At 61.8% G+C, this 19651-nt stretch overlaps 1 protein-coding gene across 1 annotated transcript in view; it reads right to left on the reverse strand.

The window, feature by feature from the left end:
- GAS6 (growth arrest specific 6) overlaps positions 1–19651 on the reverse strand; it is a 33520-nt gene continuing 13869 nt past the window's right edge. Inside the window, exons 4-15 of the mRNA XM_060079978.1 lie at positions 18976–19038; positions 14478–14600; positions 13583–13705; positions 11013–11135; positions 10341–10462; positions 9584–9702; positions 9119–9308; positions 7146–7310; positions 5964–6132; positions 2524–2696; positions 1142–1370; positions 1–288 (exon numbers count right to left, since the gene is read on the reverse strand). Of these exons, the coding sequence (XP_059935961.1) occupies positions 137–288; positions 1142–1370; positions 2524–2696; positions 5964–6132; positions 7146–7310; positions 9119–9308; positions 9584–9702; positions 10341–10462; positions 11013–11135; positions 13583–13705; positions 14478–14600; positions 18976–19038 (1751 nt within the window). The 3' untranslated portion in view covers positions 1–136. The remainder of the gene's footprint in view (positions 289–1141; positions 1371–2523; positions 2697–5963; positions 6133–7145; positions 7311–9118; positions 9309–9583; positions 9703–10340; positions 10463–11012; positions 11136–13582; positions 13706–14477; positions 14601–18975; positions 19039–19651) is intronic.

The following is a 19651-nucleotide window of genomic DNA, read 5'->3' on the forward strand; positions in this document are numbered from 1 at the left end:
CACGGGCAGGGAGGCCGTGAGGGGAGCTGGCGGGCGAGGGTTCAGTGTCTCGGGCGGGGGTGCGGGGGCCTCCCGCCGTCCTTCCTGGTCTGGGAAGAAAGCTGTGGCCGCACGGGCGTCCGGCGGCGGCAGAAGCCTAGGCAGCCGGCTCAGCTGGGGGGCAGGAGTGGGCCGTGATGTCGCTGTGCTTGTAGGTGGCTTCGTCGAGGTCCAGAACCTTCCGGTTGACCTCCAGCGTCATGCAGCCGCGGTAGAAGGCTGTGACCGGGGCCGAGGTCACTGGCACATCTGGGCCGCGGGGGAAGAACAAACACGTCTCAGGGGGCGAGATGCCCGGCGTCTGGGGCCCGGGCTCCCCGCTCTGCGTCTCCGGCCGCCTCGAGGGCACGGTTTCCCTTCCCCGTGGAACCCCTCCGTCTGGCTCAGGCACACACCCTAGGCAGGCGCCAGGCTTGACGCCGCCCCCCGGCCCCCAGGAGTGCACACAGAGAGTCAGATCAATTAAATATTATCTTCTCGGCCCGAATGAGTCATGCCCAGGGCTTCCAGGCTCTCGTCTTCTTCAAAGCTCTGCTTACTAAAACTAAAGGCACTTTGAGTCTGGCAGCCAAGACAGAGACGCCGCCGTCTGCGGCAAGTGGACACCACCCTGAGGGGTGGGAGCGGACGGGGGCTTACGTGGGGCCCTGGCCTCGTCCTCCTGCCACCACTTTGCCCCGATTCCTGGCTCCACCTGACCAGACCTGAGCCCCGGATGCAGGAGGGGCCGGGGTCACTCTGCCTGCTGCCACGGCAACTGGACACCAGGCCTCAGGGGCGAGGCTGACTGGGGCACTGGGGCACCTGGCCCCCAGCTTGGGCCAGTGGGCTGAACCCTCCTCACTAGCCTTGGCCGGAGCCACCGTCTGATGCCCACGGGTGGGGGTGGGGCTCCTGGAGGGTGCAGGAGCCGGGGAGGGGAAGCTTCAGGCTGCTGCTTGTCCCCGCAAGCGTGTTCTCAGCCTGGACGCCACACACAACGGCAGGCCGGGGCCGACACCCAGCAAGGCACCCGATGCAGCCATGGGCCAGCTGCTTCCCTCTTCCTTTTAGTACAGAGCAGCCCAGTTCTGCTTGGGGCGAGCAAGTTGGGGCACCCTACCTGGCAGCCCCCCGACGAAGGTGAGCACGGAGCCCTGCAGGTGCCTCCCGAGGACGGCCAGCCTCTCCTGCAGCCCTGCTGGGCTCACTTCACTCTGGCCCTTGGTGCCGTCCACCTCCAGGGTGGCCCCGTCCTTGTTCACAGAGACGGTCACAACGTGCTCCTGGCCGTCGCAGACCTTGATCTCCATCAGGACCAGGGTGACGCTCTCCACGGCCAGGACGACCAGCTGCGGGGAGAAGCGCGCCTGAGCAGGGGCAGGGCAGGTGGGGTGGCGGCCAAGTGCCCGCGGGCCCTGTTGTCCTGCCCTGTCCTGCGGGCCTCCTGCGGGCACGGTCGCCTGCGGCCGGGGCGTGACAGGGACTCAGTCTCTACTCGGGTGAAGGAGGGGGCCACCTGGACCCTGTCCAACGTGATGGAGGAAGAACGAATAAAGCCACAGACCCTCGGGCGGGAGCTGGGGGGAAACACGCTCCAGAAACGGGAACGCACATGCACTGGCCTGGGCAAAGGTGACCGCAGTCACCAGCGTGTCCGTAGCCGGGACACAGGATGGGGCTGCCCCTCCACGTGGAGCTGCCACGAAGCACCACAGAGGGGTCAGGGCAGCAAAGGCACACGCCAGGCAGATCACGCCTCTGACAACGCGGGGCAGAGGCGCTGTGATGACCGACGGCCCTGCCCTCTCCTCCCTCCCTCTCCTCACCCGGGGAGGTGGTCTCAGCTGGCCGGGCCTCAGGGCCGTTTGTCCCAAGTACTGGGATGGGGGAAAACTGGCCTGGGCAGGGCGCGGACCCGCGCCCATCAGCTTACAGCCCCGGTAAGAGGGGAGCTGGGTGGCCCTCGCGGGCGGGCTGACTTGGTGAACACAACCCTCTTAGGGCAGAGGTGAGAAAATAAACCTATTTCCGCCACCTCTTAGCTGTTCTCTGAGAAAACAGTAAGTCCAGTGAGCACGGTGTTGGCGTGGTGTCGGGAGAGTTGGGAGAGGGGGGCTGCATGGAGGTGACGGGCGGCGCGTCCAGGGCGTGTGCCAAGAGCTCCGCCTGCGTCCCCAGGGGGCCGCATGACAAGGGTCTGGGGCACGTTTGCACATCTTTTGCAAAAGGAAGATCTGATCTGTGAGCAAAATCCTTTGGCTTACATACGAGCAATTAATTCAAACTGCTACACCACTGAGCGGGTGGGAAAGTCTTCCCACCGCACAACTGGCTTTCGGAACCCCAACATCGTCCCCGAGCCACGCGTGGCTGCTCAGGCCCCGGTGAGAGACAGGGAGGGTGGGCTGGAAGCTTGAGGGGTGCAGCCGGGCTGGGCACTGGGCGCTGGGGGCAGCAGTTCATCCTCAGGGGTCAGGGGTCGGGTGGGGCAGTGAGTGGTACCTGCTTTTTGAGCTTCTTGGTGGAGTGGTAGTCGACCAGGGCCACAGAGAGGGCCACGGCCTGGTCATCGCCCACCAGCGCGAGCAGCATCCCCGTGTCGGTGGCGGGGCGGATCCGAGCCACGGCCTCTACTTCCCAGGTGGTCTCGGTCCCGACATCTGGCGATGTCCGAGCTGCGATGAAGGCGGCACATCACAGGGCGATCCAGACCAGAGAGACGGGGAGAGAGACGGGAGGAGCAGGGCGGCGAGCTCAGCTCCCCCACGGCCCCGGGCAGCAGAGGACGCCGGGCAGCGGAGGAGGTGGGAAGCCGGTGACAGCCTCCCAGAACCCGCGGTTCGTGCCAACAGCTGGGAAGTGACGGGGGGCCAGGCTCCGGACTCAGGTCTGGGCCGCAGTCCAGATGCCCCCGGCCGCCTGAGGATGGCCACGCCGCGCGCTCCCCCGAGCGCCCCTTCGCGTGACCACCGGGCCACCTAGTCCCGCCGGGACCGCAGACGCGCCACTCGGGCCGTGCTCAGCCCCCGGGCGCCCCTGACTCCCTCCCCGCAGGTCAGTTGAACGGGGCGGGCGTCTCAGCCTTTGACCCTCTGCACCTCACCTGTGGCCTTGCGCAGCCCCGCAAGCTGAAGGGCTTTGAAAAGTTAAAGACACGGAGAAAATGGAAGCTTCCCCGAGCCCCACTCAACAGCACATACGATCTTACATCCTGAGCTGCACTTTTCTACCGTCACAATCGACGCCTCCGTGGGTGAGGTTTTGTTCAGGTGTGTTAGGCGGGCTGCAGTAGGTAACGCGTGTGGATTATAAAGCACACGGCACGTGTCACGTATACGCCGCATCTGAATGAGTATACGTGGTGCACGCCTCTAGCACAAACTGCTCCAAAGCACTTGTGGTACCAGGGCTGCATCCTGGCTCTCGGAGGGCGAACACCACCTCACGTTTTCTCCCCACGTTTGATCACCTGCTGCTGAAGACGCCAGACAACCTCCGCCCGCTCGGTTTTTAAGTGTTTCTACCTCGTGAGAATGACAGGCAGGGGCTGCATCGGCAGAAGGATGGTGAGGCCACGTCTGCGAACACTTGGGCTCGGACCTCGCCGTGGGCCGGCCTCTCCCCCCAGTGGACTGTGAGCCCCTCGAATCATGTGTGCGTCCCCATCCCAGAGGCGCCTGTTATGGTCAGTTCCCATAATTGTTCATCGAATCGAACGCACACAGAATTGGAAAAAGAAACCACCCCCCCGTCCCAGCCTTCTCGTCTGCTGCCGAACTCCCCCTGCACCCCTGCGGCAGGGGGAGTGTGTTCCCCGCTGAGTCCCCTGAAGGATGAGGCCTGCAGCCTGGTTGCCAGAAGCGTGCTTAAGGCACCAACGCCTCGGCTCCCCTGGGGAAGTTTTCTCGGGTGCAGAGTTGGGTCAACCGCACGCCCCTCACCAAGGGCTTCTCAGGCTTTGAGACCCAGTGAGTCCAGATCCACTGGACCTGCCGCTGAGGACAGTATCTGTCATTTCCTAATGCGTCCTTTCTGTGTTGTAATGTGAGAACGTTGACGGTATAGTTCGAGACATATTAAAAAGGCGTAGAGTTCTAACTACCATTTGGCCTTTGTTGTCGCAGAACTTGAAGCTCAAAACCATGCAGCAAACGCGGCGAGCAGACCACAGCAGGCATGGGGACGGGCACAGGGACAGCACTGCAGCCAGTGGAGACCGTGCCTGCGGCGTCTGCGTCACCACAGTGTTAGTGAGCAAAGAATTAAACGTTTATGCTCCACGATGTGATATTGAACGGCACAGGATGCTCTAGGTCTGCACGTGCACAAAAACAAACACTGAAAGGGTGACATGTGTTTTGTATGAGGTGGTGCGATTAGGGGTCAGTGGTTCTTTTCTAAAAACCCTTCAGTGATACGGTGACGCTTTTGACAATTAAAGACAGAAAGGGGACAGTGACACAAGGTCTTGAGCGGATGGCCCAACTTGCTAAGGAGGAGGGAGCAGGCCCCACGTCCTCCAAGCTGGACGGGCCCTCCTTGAACTTGCAGGCCACCGGGGCAGTGAGGTCTGGAGGAGGCAGTGGACCACCTGCCCTCCCGGGCTGACGAGCAGGGCCGGGGCGGGGTGGGGGTGGGGGGTCACGTGTGCGCCGTCAGCCAGGAAAGGCTCAGAGTCTACGAACAGAGAGGGCTGGGGATACCCCGGGACTCTTGCAGGGTGAGAGGGTGGAGCGGGGACCAGAGCTGGGAGAGGGGGCCTTGGCAGCAATGCCAGGAGCCTGGCAGGAGTGGGCTACGGAGAAGGGGAGGGGGGCGACCCTGGAGCCTCCCTGGACCAGGTGTCCACCTGGGACCGCCGGGCAGCCCGGGCTCTGGACGCCTTCCCGACCCTCAGAAAGAGGCACGCGGTTCTGTGCGAGGTGCCCCTGGGCCAGGACCCGGGGCTCTCCCAACATCCTCAACTCAGAAGTCACTAAGGCCTGTAAGCCGAGGCACGGTGACGCCTCAGGGCTCCAGCTGGTGCCCCCTGGGAAACAGAGGTTAACTTCCACCCTGTCTGAGGGGACGTCGGGGAAACCCCGGGTCCAGACTCAAATGGAACCGTCACCGTCCACCCCCACCCGGCCCCCGAAGTCCGCACCGTCCGGGTTGACATCCCCAGAGCAGAGGTGGCAATGGTACCGCCGAGATTTGGGACATTCACTCAGTTCACATAAAGCTGACATCTAAGTGCTCACCTATCAGCACGGGAGGATTATTTGTCTTTACTGTAAAAGTTCTCACTGATGGATGATAAAAGGGAAGAGAGAGTTGTGGTTGGTTCCAGGAATGAAGGGCCCTGCTTTACAGAAGCCGAGGGACTCTGGGTCGACCCTGTGTCCCCTGCAGCAGCACTGGCCCCCAGCTGCCCACCCCGCCCGCTACGAGGCCTGCTCCTCTCTCCCCAGGTGTGAAGGAAAAGCTCCTTTGCTGCCTTGCACGCCGGCTGGAAAAGCCTCGGCTCTTTGGGGCCTCTCTCCTCTTCCTTCTGAAGCTTGAGCTCAGGGACTCCTTGAAGTGTTGCCCCTCCCCGTGGCCCACAGCGCTGTGACTGCAATGCTGGGCGCTTCCGAGTGGCTCCATCTACATCTACGTGGATGAGCCTGAGCCTGTCTTGTCTCAGAACCTTCTGTGAAGTTCCCCTTAGAGCCCTGCATCCGCCTGGCCTGCCCGTCTCAGCCACCGAGCACCGGCACCCTCCTCCGTCCCTTTTTTTCCCAGCCCTGCACCCTGGAAGTGGGCCTGTGCCCCGCCCTGTAGCCCGGGGGCCATGAGGCCGTCCCTCGTGCCGTCTTCCCAGGTAGGAAACTGGCTCCTGCTTCTCTGGTGTTTAGTGTATTTCGGCTTATTTTGGCTGGAAGGACAAGCACAGCCATCCCGATGCAGGAGCCAGGACTCACCATAATCCAGGCTGTAGAAGGCAAACCCGCTCCCAGGGAAGAAGGACCCTCTCTCGGTCAAGGAGAAGCACTGCATTTTCACGTTCACCTTGACCGTCTCCTGGACAGTGGTGTCCTCACCGTCCAGCCAGTGCCAACTCCTCAGGCAGCCGTCCAGACGGGGGTTCATCTGGAAAGACAGAGACCCCCGGTGGCTTCCTGGTGCCGCCCGGTCCGACGGCGCCCTCCCAGCGCAGGCACATGGAAATCCACCACAAACGTGGATGAATCCTGCGGGAGGAGGTGTTTCCACTACAGGCTCCGCGCTCATGCAGGGAATCGCTGCCCGACTCCAGGTGCAAGGCACACGCAGCAGCACACGTGGCACATCCGCGCCCCACACAGACGAGGACAGCGTGCCCATCCTCCTCTGCCTGCACCCGGTCCCCACTTGTCTAAGAGACACAGGGCGCTGACCACCGCCTGGAAGGATGAGGGCGAGGGGACCCTTACACAGCAGCTGTGCCTGCACTGCTACCAGGCACCCAAAGCACCTGGGGTGTGTAGGGCAGGGGCTGGGGACCCGCAAGCTGTGCACCTGCCGCGTGGCTCTGCGCAAATCAGGCCGCCCCAGCCTTTGTCTGTAAAACAAGGAGGCATGAGGTGCACGAACGGGCCTCTGGGGTGTGGGCCAGCCCTCTGCTTACACCACCCTCTACTTGGAATCTCAGTGCGCTGGACTCACGTCTCCTGTTCAGTGTGGAAATCAGACCCGGAACACCAGGGATTCTGGCCGTGGACATCAGCACACCGGGGGAGTGGGGTGATGAGATGGGACAGGACTTTGGGAAATGGCCAACGCCAACCTCCCATTAGGTCTTGTTTCCCCTATGGGAATCCCAGCAGGGTTAACAACCCAAATGTTCTTGGGAACGGTTCAAAAAAGGTGAGTGTTCTTTTTGTTAAAGGATAATTTCATTGTGATTTATCTCCTCTGCAAAATAGACATTTTTATCATCAATTTAGACGAAAACGCAAATGAGTTTCGTAGAGAGATGGTGAGGTACGTGATGTAGCTGCAGTGCGGCTCGTTAAGGTCTAGAGACGCTCGCCTCCCTTCCGATCCTCTGCCGGGGCCCTCAGGGTTAAACCCTGGGCTCAACCACCTGGGCTCCGACCTCAGGGACTCAGGACGGTACTTACAGGCTGGACAAGGTCTTTCTCCTTGAAGGGAACGCCTCCCACGGTCAGGTTCAGATGGTATAGTCCTCTGTCCAGCTGGAACAGGTCACCGGCCACGGCGATCTTCATGACAGCATCCTTGTTCACCTTGATCACCAGGCTCCGCTCGAGCTCCTCAACGGAGATCTGAAGAGCACAAGTGCTATGAGGTGGATGTGCACCTTCTGAAGGGGCGCCGAGCCTTGGGTACCAATTCCCATCACCACCCGGGGCCAAGAGACCCCCAGCCTCGGGGGGTCACGTTCCCATCACCACCCGGGGCCAAGAGACCCCCAGCCTCGGGGGGGCCACGTTCCCAGTCACCTATACTGCTTCCCTGGCATCTATGGTGTGGCTCCGACCCTGCGGGTTTTGGTTTCCCTCCAACGCTGCTCCCTCCCCCTGGCCCGCCCCCCTCCTGCAGGTGAGCCCACCTGGAGCCCCTTCCCCATCTCTGGACCCTAAATTAAGCCTCAGTCAGGGAGCTGCCTTCTGGGGCCCTGAGGTCACTGCCCCCTTGGGTCAGCCCTGACGTCTCTGGTCCTTTGCTTCTCCTACCCCTCAGCTGAGCACTTTGAATACAAGAGAACATACATTACTTCGGAATCTCCAGCAACGGTGCCTGGCACGGACTGAATGCTGACTGAACATAGGAATTCTTTCTATAACTTGCCACTCTTCCCTGCTTTCCTTGTAGGAAAATTTAAAAATCTGTCACTCTATACACGATGCATCTTCCTAATGACCCAGAAGCCCCTCGATTTCCTTTTTGGCTCGGGTGGAGAAACACTTAGGTACTGGGTCTGAATTTGGTCAGAAGACAGCAGTGTGCACATGTGGGGAGCTCAGGGGCAGGGAGAGTGGGCAGAGGTCGTTGTGGAACTGGCCCTGCACCTCAAGGACCAGGTTGTGCCTTGGGTGGGCTGGCAGCCACGTGCATCCACTGCTCATGCCTCCTCTAGCCCCTTCCCCTCGGGCAGTGTCCCAGCCCCGCTCGGGACCCTCCTGCCCTCAACCGCGGGGCAGCGGGTTCCCACGTGTGGAGCTCCCTCAACCCCGGGACGGCTTCCCTCTAGATCGACTGTTTTATCTGTAACTTTGCGGGAGGCATCCCTCCTGCTGCTTTGGAGATGCTGGTGCTTTAAGAGTCCAGGAAAGGAGGAGCTGGACGCCACTGACAGGATGGAAATATTAGCAAACGTCTACACTGTTTTTATTCGCAGAGACCAGGGCAAATTTTTCCATTTAATCTTCACTTCTAGAGGAAAAAAGAATGCTTTTCCCATTTCTCTTTCAAGCACTTACTTCTAAAAGCCCAGTTCCAACTAAGGGGCCTCCAAGTTTGGGGAGGGAGCCTGCGTGTCACAGGCTGCTTTGCTCCAGGCATCATGATGCAGGACAGAGCGGCAGCTCCAAAGCCACCGGCTGCCGTTCAGGCTCTGGGCGGTCAGGGCACCTCCATCAAGAGGCTGGAGGTCAGCATGAACGGAGCAGGCCAGGAAGCCAGAGCCTGGGACGGCGTCACGAGTCACGTCTGACCCTGCCCCACACCGAGAGCCGGGCACCGGGACCTTGGCCAGTTCTCAGCCTCGACGCAACTGGCGGTCTGAACCGGCGGGTCCTCGAGGTGGGGAGTCCCGAGTCCCCCTGGCCTCAATCCAGCTGCCAGGGGACCCCAATGCCCCCCACAGCTGTGATAAGCAGAAGCGTCTCCGGACACAGCCAGGTGTCCTCAGAGGAGTCACCCCACTGAGAACCACGGCCGCTGCGGCGGGAGCCCTGCTCTGCTTCTGTGGGGACGTAATGCCCATCTGAGCACAGGCTTTCTGGCGCGGGGCCGTCCTGCCACGGCTGCAGCCACTAACTGCTGAGTGAGCTATAGTGCAAGTAGATGCTGTGTCCTTGGCCCAGGAGCCCCGGGCCGGCCCAGGCAGTGCAGCGGGGGCCACGCTCACCGTCTGCCACGAGCCGTGGTTGATGATGGGCCCGCTGCTGGTGACGCGGCCCACGCCCTGGTAGCGGAGCTGCAGCTCCAGTCGGCCAGCCCGCAGGCCCAGGACGATCCAGGTGCTGTCCTGATGGCCTCCGGCGAAGAATAGGACGCCCTCAGGATCAAAGGTCCTGAAGTCGAACTCAGCCACCAGTCTGAGCGCCGGCAGAAACGAGTGGGTTACATGCAGGTTGTGGTGCGTAAGCCCTCCCGGCGAGGGCTCGCCTGGCCTCGGGAAGAGCCCAGGTGAGCAGGCCGAACGCCGCCCGCACCCCAACACCAGCAGCGAGTCCCCGGGGAGGCGTGCAGCTGGCACCAGCCCTGAGGCCCACGCGGCTGTGCTGGACTGCGGGCTCCCTGGCCGGGACGCGAGCACGGGGCTGACTTTGCCCCCCGCCGCCAGGCCCAGACGCTCGGGCCGTCCTCTCACCTCGTGGGCTGCAGCCGTTTGAAGCGCAGCCTGATCACGGGCGTCCCGCTGAACATGCGGCCCAGGTACAGCGACTTCACACTCTTGGCCACGTTGAAGGGCACGCAGGGCAGGATGTCCTGTCAGGAGCGGGGAGCTGGCCTCAGGTGGGGGCCCTCAGCCGGGCTCCCACTGGAACCCCCAGGGACCCTGCTGCCCCCAGCCCAGCCCACGATGGGGGCTCCCAGGGGAGGCTGGTCTCCGATGCTTTCAGAGGCCTCCCGCTCCCTGCTGGCAGTTTCTCCAGCACCCTCCTTCCCTGTGCACTTCCCTTCTGCTTTCATATTTTAATTATGGAGTATTTCAAATGTACAGAAAAGCATGGAGAAAAATAAAAATAACTATAAAATGTTGTAAAACAAGCAAAAAATGGAGACCTTGAAGTTGTTTCTAGAATGTTTCCTACTCTACGATGCAGCTTCTCCACTACCTGGAGGACCACACGGTGGGAGCCCCGGGGGGGTCACAGGGCGGCCGGGGTGGGCCTGCGCTCACGGTCAGGGGGCGCTTGCTACACGTGCGTCGCAGAGCCCGGGCAGGGGCCGCGGTCACGCGTGTATGAGTGAGTCACTCTGGGGGAGCTGAGGGGGCCACAACCCAACGTCGGACGGCACGGCCACGCCTCCCACCCCGCCTCTCCCCTTGGGGCCCGAGGATGCGCTCCCAGCCAACCCCACGCGGGGCCACAGTGCAGCCGGGAGGCCGGGCCGGGCGCTACCTCGCAGGTGTTCATGTCCCGGGACAGCTTGAGGCCCCCGCGCCCGTTGCAGTGGCAGGTGTAGCTCCCCGGGGAGTTGACGCAGGCCTGCTCGCAGCGCCCCTCCGCACACTCGTCCACATCTGCCGGCCACAAGGAAGCGCCTGAGCCCACTGGTGCCACCACGCACCCTGCTGCCCCATCGCACCGCCATGGACGTGAGTGCCCAGCCCGAGACCCGGGAGCTCCAGGCCCGTGGCTCCCACCCAGCTGGCCGGCTCCTTCCTGGGGACGCGGGACGGAGGCTGTCAGCATGCGGTGCAGGGACGGCCTGGGGGGTGGGCAGGGCCAGACTACGCCATTCCCTCCCTGGTGGAGGGGGCAGCCGCAGGCCCCAGGCAGGAAGGCGGTGGGAGGGAGCATGGCTCTCGGCGCCCCCGGACTCGGCTGGGCTAGGCTGCACCGAGGGCAGGAGAGAAGCCCGTTGCCCAGAAGCACAGGGGCCCCGCCTGGTCGGTCTCCCTGTGTCTCTGGGGAAGAGGCCCAGGTGCACAAGAGGCACGTGCCATGTCGCATGTGTGCAGGTACGCAGAACCCACACAAGTGCTCACAGCACGCTGTGCTCCTGGGAGAGCAGTGCCCTGCGCGCGCGTGTGCGTGTGTGCGTGTCCCGTGTGGTGTCGGGGCGGGTACCTCGGCAGGACTTCTCCCGGGAGTTGAACGCATAGCCCTCTTCGCAGAGGCAGGAGTAGGAGCCCGGCAGGTTCTGGCACTGAGCCTCCCCGCAGGCGCCTGCGTCCTCACATTCATCCAAGTCTGCAGGAGAAACCAGCTGTGTTTCAGGTCCACCAGGCCTGCTGGCAGCCGGCCCGAAATGAGATGCCGCCAGCCAGGCTGGGAACCGCCGCTGAGAGGCATCCAGCTCTGCAGAGTGAGCACAGCCTGGCCTGGCGGTGTCAATCACTGCACCCCTGGGCAACGCAGCCCTCCTCCCCTCCCCCTCCCCTCCCCCTTCCCCTCTCCCTCCCCTCCCCTCCCCCATTCCCTTTCCCTTCCCCCTCCCTTCCCTCCCCTCCTATCCCCCTCCCCACTCCTTCCCCTCCCCCTTCCCTTCCCCCCTCCTCCCCTCCCCCCTCCCTCCCTTCCCTCCCCTCCTATCCCATTCCCCCTCCCCTCCCCTTCCCCCTCCCTTCCCTCCTCTCCCCTCCCCCTCCCCTCCCCCTCCTTTCCCTCCCCTCCCCCTCCTTTCCCTCCCCTCCCCCTCCTTTCCCTCCCCTCCTATCCCCCTCCCCACCCCCCTCCTCTCCAGCCTCCTCCCTTCCTTCCATCCACTGGGCTTTCCGGCCCCAGCCCAGGAGCAGGGGTCGGGGGCGGGCACTGCTAATCAGGGGCCTGGTTGAGAAGGCTGATTCGAGACACTGTACAGGGCACTGCCTGGCCGGGCTGCACACAATTGGTGCTTAATTCCAATGACTGCAGTCCAGGAAGGTAAAAAAGTAACTCCTGGGGCCCTTTGACTAGAAGTCCCAGCCTGCGCCCTGGAGCCCTGAGCTGACCACGGAGCTGACCGCTGCCTGCTAGGCCTCACTCAGGCTCCCTGGTTCCTCCCCCCTCTCCTCACACCGGGGTCTGCCCTGTGGGAAGCCAATGCCGCAGCCACTGTAACTGATAATCAAGGGTCAGTCCTGAGGTTCCATCCCCTCTGCCCCTCTGGCAAACAAGTACAGAAAGCCTGCAGTTAAGAACTGGTTCCTAAAGTGACAAAGGGACTTTCTAGCAAGTGCAACTGTTACTCCAAAAAACATCGATTCCTCAGATGGCACACAGAACCGCACGCCGCAAAGACTCGCAATTACTCGTGACTTCATTACAAGGGCAGTTGAGCAAACACAGGCCTTCAGACGTGGAAACTAAGATTTCGTCGTGGGAAGGAGACAACACAAAGGGCACCTGCCCCCCAGGGAGCCTGTAAACCTACAGGGCTCCACATCGCCAGGACGGATCTGCACGAGGACCAGACTGCAGCCGTGACACAGGCCGCGCCGTCCTGAGCAGAACTGCACCTCTGGCTTCACAAGTGCAAGCACTGGCCTCGAGAGAATGCGATTCACACTATTGCTCATAATAGTCTGTATCTTTGTGGGCATCAACATAACTGCAGCGTGCTCTGCCCGTATATGTAAGCGGACAACTAAAACTGTCAGCAGAGAGATGCTACAGACCCACGTCAGTGTCTTCCACTCCGAGAATACGGCATCTATGTCCGCAGGAAGAAGTTACAGAAGACGGGCCTTCACCCCTAACCCCATAGAAATGGAATGATGTCTGACAGGGGGGATTCCTAAGCAGCTCTCTACAGGAAACTGCCCTCAGGAAGCCCCCTTCCTTGTCACTTTAGCAGAGCCATATTGCAACTGGCTTTCAACCAGTCACCTCCAGCCCAAGCACACCTCTCAAATCTCTTGACCACACAATACCTCGCCTAACCTGTCTCTTCTTTCTGTAGATCAAAAGAGTAGAAATGAAGAATAATGAACAGATGACCAGATCCGCCCCCCTAGCTTCCCCTCCAGTAATCTCCCGGACAAACTGTGTGACCAAGATCGCATCTAGAGGGAGGCCATGAGGAGTCGACACGCCTGCACACAGTGGGGGACGGCGAGGACTCTGACCCCCCATCTCGGGGATTAACTGAGACTCCTTCTGTTTCCCTTTAGAAGCTTTCATGGCCGAGCAGAATCTTCGGAGGTGGTTTCTGGGGGACACCGAGGGCACCATCTCCCCAGATCGCTGGCATTCTGATTAAAGCCACCTTTCCTTTCTGCCAGTTGTGAGCGCTGATTTTGTAAGCAGTGAGCAGTGGGACCCTGGGCTCCCTGCCCACCCCCCCGCCCCAGATGTCCTGGGCCCCGACTGGCACAGAAACCTCTGCAGGCTCTGTGGCCTGGAAGGAGGCCTGGCAGCCGCCTCCCAGCCTGGGACAGTAGGCATGGCCTCCCCAGCTGGGCCGGCCCTGTCCACAGGTCCTGGTGCATCAGCCCATGTCGAGGTGCTGGGGCAGCTCCCTGTGGCCGCGGACATGCCCGGGCATGTGCTGTGTCTGCAGGACGCCCACAGCCTCCAGAGCCGGAGGGACCAGCCACGCCTGCAGCCTCTCGCAGAGGAGCAAAGCAACTGTGGCTTCAGCCAGCCGGCAACTTGGCAATCGCAGAAGAAAATGGGGGAGGAGGAGAGAGGAAGGCAACCAGGACCCAGGGCCTCACCGTGGCAGGTCCGGCCGTCCAGGGAGAGTGCATAGCCGCTGTAGCAGCCACACTGGAAGCTGCCTGGCTTGTTGTAGCAAATCTGGCTGCAGCTCCCGTTCTCCTGGCTGCACTCATTGACATCTGGAAACAGGACACAGGCACAGAGAGAGCCAGAGGTGACCCACAACCCGCTTGGAGCACGTCGCAGCGTCTGCGTCTCCGACCCCATGGGATCCACCCTCAGATCCTGGGTGGGAGGGCACAGGGGCCCAGGGCTCCCACTGCAGCCAGGGGGCCGCCTGAGGGTTCTAACCAGGTCCTGGGGGGTTTCTGCAGCTTCTCTGCTGACCCTGCACACTGTAGACTCAGAGAGTCTCAACTCCTTTCTGATCAGCGGGGGGCCACGCCGGGCAGGGCAGCTACAGGGCACTCCTACTGCCCACCGCAGGCCCAGACCTGCTCTCAGGAGGGGTCATCGCCCTCCCCAGTGCCCCCTCCAAGGAGGTGGCCTGGCTAGAGCACAGTTCAGGGCTCAGCATGGTGGCTTTTCAAGCTGGGTGGCGCCCTGCCCGGGGGCAGAGGCAAGACCTCCCGAGCTGTGCAAACCTTCGTGCTCTTGGGAGGACCGGAGGGGCTGAGGGCCCCGCCCGCCCATCCTCTCCCGGGAACTGGGAGGGGGCCGGCCAGCGAGGGGCCTGGACCCCCGGACTGCCGTCCTCCCGCTTCTCCTCACTCTGCTCTCAGCCAGACGGGCTGGTGCGGCTGTGTCCCTGGCGGGGCAGGTAGGGGGCCCGGCAGGGAGAGGCGGAAGAGAGCAGGACTCAGGGCCCCACCAGCCCGGGGCCCCTCGGGTGGCCCTGCGGGGAGGGTCTGACGCCTATGCCCCCAGCCCGCCCCCAGGCCGTGGCCTTACCTCTGTTGCAGAGCCGTCCCGCCCAGCCGTCTCTGCACTGGCAGTAGAAGTTGCCCATGAGGTCCTGGCAGACTTGGGTCCCCTCCTTATCGCAGGGGTCTGGGGAGCACTGGTCAGGCAGCTCTGAGTTGAAAGGAAGGAGAAGATGTCCCTGAGCTGCTCCTGGTCAGCTGGGAGGAAAGCGAGGCAGGTCTGGGGCACTAACGTCCCCTCCACTGGCCCTGGCGGGCCGCACAGGACACCCACCTCTGGGCGGGAGGGGGTCACAGACCAGGCTGGCTGGGCCACAGCCGATCCCAGGAAACCCAGGTCAGCTCGGAGGGAGTGGCCGCCCACCCCCTGGGCCCAAGGTCAGGGCCGTGGCCCCGGGGCAGCGGAGGACAGGAGTGGGCCTGGCTGGGCCCCAGGAGCTTGGACCTCCCAGGGAGCAGGTCCACAGGGCCCTGGCCAGCCCATGGGCCAGCCCAGCAGACACAGAACATTCCCTTCCCCTGGCGGCCGTGTCCACCCTGCCAGGCCAGGACCCCGGCCCACTTGACCCCTGGCCTGTGGGGTCCAGTTTGCAGAGAGGGCGCCCACAGCCTCCCCGCCCGCCCCTCGGGTGGGCCTGCTGCTTCTGCCTCTGCTTGGACACGGTCCAGACCGTCTGGGCACCGGCCTCCGCTGCTCCCCTTTCTCTCCGACACGCGCCGGCCCCACGGCCTGTAGGTTTCAGTGGTGCTGGTGACCAACGGCCATCCTGCTTCTCTGGATTGTCCTGCTTTCAGCGGAGGGGAACGGGGCACATTTCCCGGGGCCCTGGAGACCGCGGGGCAGCCACCCGGCCAGGCTCAGCCCTGGGCTGCCGCCTTTCTGTGTGCCAGCGGCCACTACCTTCTCATACCCGGGCGTCCACCTGCAGCACCTGAGCCAGGCACTGTCGCGCGTCTTTATTCCCCGAGCGACGGGCCCATCTGAGCGCTGGGAAGCCCAAGACAGGTGGTCACGATGCTTCAGCCCTCCCTCTGCCCCCGCCCCGTGTGGAGCTGGGGTCACCATTCACTCCACTGCCTGGTCACTAGGAACAGGCCAAGCCAGCACGTGACCGCTGAGAGCGCCAGGCCGCTGTCTGCGCTGGTGGAGCCGGCCAGGCGGGCACTCACCCCCGACTCTTCCCTTCTTTCTCAGGACGGCTGACGTCCCCAGCCGGATGCTGGTCTGGGGACAGTGTTTCCACCGTGCACTTGCTCCTGGTCCCAGGAGGACAGTGGGCCCCTGTGTCCCCCAGCTCACCAGGCCGCGTGCCAGCCCTTGTCCTTGGCATGGACCCAACACCGTGCTTTGTCCCTCTGAGTCCCCGTGGGTCTGGGGACCCGGTCACCGGGGACCCCCTCAGGGAGGGCCCAGCATAACTGTTTGTGTACGCAACCTGGAACCCACGTCTCGCACTGGGCTCTTCTCGTGGCCTTTCCACGGGACCCCTCAAAGCTTGCTTGTTCTGCACAATTACAGCCAACAAAACACTTGCAAGTGTGCCCCAAACACAGCACCTCCAGGTACTTTGGAGACACATGCACAGCTGTCTTTGGTGGACTCAGTGAGCGCCTTCCACCCCTAAGCAAGCAGGAACTGGGTCTGGCGCTCGGAGAGTGAGGAAGGGGGGTCCAGCGGTCAGCCCTGTGGCCCCCATGCCGCTGTAATGAGGGCTCCCCCGGGGGACAGGAGGGCCAGGGCGGCAGGGGTCAAGCCCAGTTCCAGGGTTGAGATGATGGACGGGTCTGCTTTCTGACACTGTCGCCGCAGGATGGGGCTCTGAGGGGGCAGGGAGACTGCAGCGGTCGGGGGCACGTGTGCTGGGGCCCGGACAGCACCCAAGCCGAGGGTCCGGCTGTTCCCCCAACAGCACTCGGCACATCAGAGGCCCTGCAGGAGGGACGGGCAAGATGCGGTGTGTCTCCACGCGACATATTTGGTGAAAGACTTAAAAAGTTATTTCAGAAGGACACACCTGGGCTCGTTTCGTCTGGAATTTGACTCGAATGCCTACCCGCCCGCCCCCACCCCCCTTTAAAAATCAACCTCCCCTGGGGTGGGACAGCTCCAGCAGATCCCACAGGGAACCCAGCTGGAGAACTCCACCACCCCGGCTTTCATCTGTTGCCCTGTTGGGAAGCTTATCTGTAGGGCAGAGGAAGGAGAGTGTTTGCAGGTGCCCCTGAGCTTCTAGGAATTCGGTGGACGCAGGCAGCCTGCAGAGGGGCTCTGGGCTGAGTCAGACCTGAGCCCCGACCCGGGCCCCCGACAGGCGGGAGGCGAGGGCCATGACGGCTGAGAGAGGATGGGGGGAGAAGCGGCTGCTATGCGGACAGGGACGTGAGGCCAGCAGAGGCCTGTCTCAGTGGCTTTTGCTCCCACTTCCAGAAATGCGTGGGTGTGACGAGTTATAACCTGGGAAATGCATGCAAACGCGGGCAGGCAGTCATTCTCACGGAAGAGAAAGGCACCGAGACCCTTCCTCGTGGAGACAATCGGCCAGGACTCCGCAGAGGGCATCGCCCACGTCTTCTGGGACCCAAAGGCAAAGCCGCAGAAGCCGATCCCGGACCCCCGGGGGAGGCACATCTAGAATAAATGACCACACGGAGCCCCACCTCCTCACTGCATCAGAGACGTCCGAGGCAGGTTATAAGATTAAACATGAAATATCAGACAACTTTTTATAGTCTCAGGAAAAGGATAGCCTGAAACCCAGGAAGTAAAACAATCTAATCAGTTTGAATACATAATTTAAAAAGAAGGAACTGGTATGGCAAGTTGACAACAAAAATCTGCTACAGGTGAAGCGTAATGACAGGAAGCTGAACTGTGTCTGCCCAAGGCCGGTGAGGTCCCACTCACCCTGAGGGGCCGAGGGCAGGGCTTGCTCACGCCAACCGGGGCGTGTGGGTGTGGGCTCTGGTTCCCTGAGTGCACACTGGCCTCTGCCCCTCACTTGCTCTTGTGAGGCTGCTGAAGCGTCCGTGGGGAGCCGGGCCTCACAGCAGGGCCCCCGCCCTCGTTCAGTCTCTCACTTCCTTTGTGCGCCTGGGCCGGGTTGGGGTCTGTGACCCACGGCGAGACAGGCAAGGCCAGCGGCTGGCGCGTGGGAGGCTGGGTGACTGGTCACAGCAGCCGAGCCCTGCCCACCAGGCCCTGGTCCTCCACCCGCCCTGGGCGACCCTGCAGTGCAGGCCCGCGTGCAGCGCAGGTCTCCCTGTGCAGGGCTGGCTGTGCGCTCAGAGACCATTTCCTCACTGGTGGAGCCGTTGCAATAAAGCAGCTAACACCTGGGCTTGGCGGGGACGAAGTGGCCACATCGTGGAACCCCTATGCAGGGCTGTCTGTGCGCTTAGAGCCCGTTTCCTCACCGGTGGAGCCGGTGCGATAAAGCAGCTAACATCTAGGCTTGGCGGGGACTAAGTGGCCACATCACAGAGCTCTCTGGCCACAGCCAGGCCTGGAGTCAGGCTCAGCTGAGACGGGTCTATGGGTCTACGTGTGGATTAAAGTTCGTGCAAAATGTCAGTGTTACGTATGATAATTTAAAATAATAATAATAAAGACGCATGATGAGCTGAAGAAAAATGTTGCTACCTTTAGTACAAATGGCTAATTTGCAAAATATATCAACAGCTCCCACAAATTGAGACAAGTAGGCAAAGACTCTGAACAAACTATCCACAGAAAAAGAAACACAAGGTTCCTCAACATATGAAGCTCCGCTTTACTTATGAGTAAGAAAAAAATAAACTGAATTGACTGGGGGTCTTTTTTCACTTTTTCTACTGAAAGATATAAAAAAGTAAGAAGCAATATACTGGGCTGCTGCAGGTACTGGGAGAGGCACTCCCGCCCTCCACCGGGCGGGTAACGGGGCTGGGTCTGCATCAGAATTGAAAAAGAACACAGCTTTCCCACTGCAAGTCCACTCTATTCTGCAGATCTATTCAGACAAGGAGGTCACTCTGGCTTTGCTTGTTACAGTATAAAACTGGAAACGGCCCAGGTGTCCACCAGTGCACGCTGGTTAACAAGCATGCTGCCCACCAAGCGCGAGTGTGGACGCAGCCCCGCGTGCTGGCCTGGCTCGTGCTGACACAGGAAGCGCCTGCAAAACGTGGAGGGGAAAGGGCGGTGGGGTCATGGGTTCAGGAAGCTGCCACCTGTGTGGAAATAAGAGACTCCGAGTACATTCCTACGGGTCTGGGAATATTCTTAGAACCGGTGGCCGTGGTGAAAGGGCCCCTGACTGACCAGGAGGCAGGGCCGGATGCACCTTCTCTCCACCTGTGAAAGGTTTACACTTCATACCGTGTGAATTTCCTGCCTGTTCGAAAAGCCAACACGTACTCGCTTAGAAAAGGAAGCTCAGGGCAACGGAGCGGACCTCAGGCAGGTGCCGTGGCTCCAGAGACAATGGAAATACAGCAAAGCCCCAAGACCCCGAACGCAGGGGCTTCGAGGAAGGAGACAGACTCACTCTGCACGCAGGTGATGAAATCTGTGTTCTTTTTGTACGGAGATCCATGTTTACTGATGCATTCTGCAAAACAGGGAGGGCAGGGCGTCACCCTCCGGCACAGGGCCAGCAGACGTGACACTCTGGAGGGAGACTAGTCACACTGACACGGAACATGGAACACCGTCAGACGAGAAGACGTCTCTACCCATGGGCAGAGCTCGGTCTCCAAGGAGCCTTGGGCCCCCGCAGCCTCCTGGTGGGGTTCTTTCTGTCGTACAGAAGGCTCGCCGCTGGCACTCAGGAAGCTTCTGACCGTGGTCAGAGAGCTGGCCTCCATTTCAACCTGAGCCCCGCTTGGAAACGGTGCCCTTGGCTTGATGGTCAATCTCTTTGGAGAACTAGCCCCCCTCCTCCTCTGTGCTGTCTGACTGGGTGCTCCACATGGAGGCCGGGGTGGCAGGGACCACAGGCATCTGGATGGTCTGAACTTGAGCTTGGGCATAATGGGTGTTGGTTGGGCCACGTCACTGGCCCTGTGGCGGGTCGCTGCGGCTCATCCACGCCTCGGAGGACGTGGGCACAGGCGGTGGACAGCACTGGAGGTGGCCCAGGGGGCCACCGTTGCCTTTGCCTAAGGAAACAAAGCCATACACCCGGGAGCAAGGCCGGCAGGGAGCCCGGATGGGGCTTCTCA

Source organism: Mesoplodon densirostris, chromosome 17, assembly GCF_025265405.1.
Source record: "Mesoplodon densirostris isolate mMesDen1 chromosome 17, mMesDen1 primary haplotype, whole genome shotgun sequence".
Taxonomy (NCBI): domain Eukaryota; kingdom Metazoa; phylum Chordata; class Mammalia; order Artiodactyla; family Ziphiidae; genus Mesoplodon; species Mesoplodon densirostris.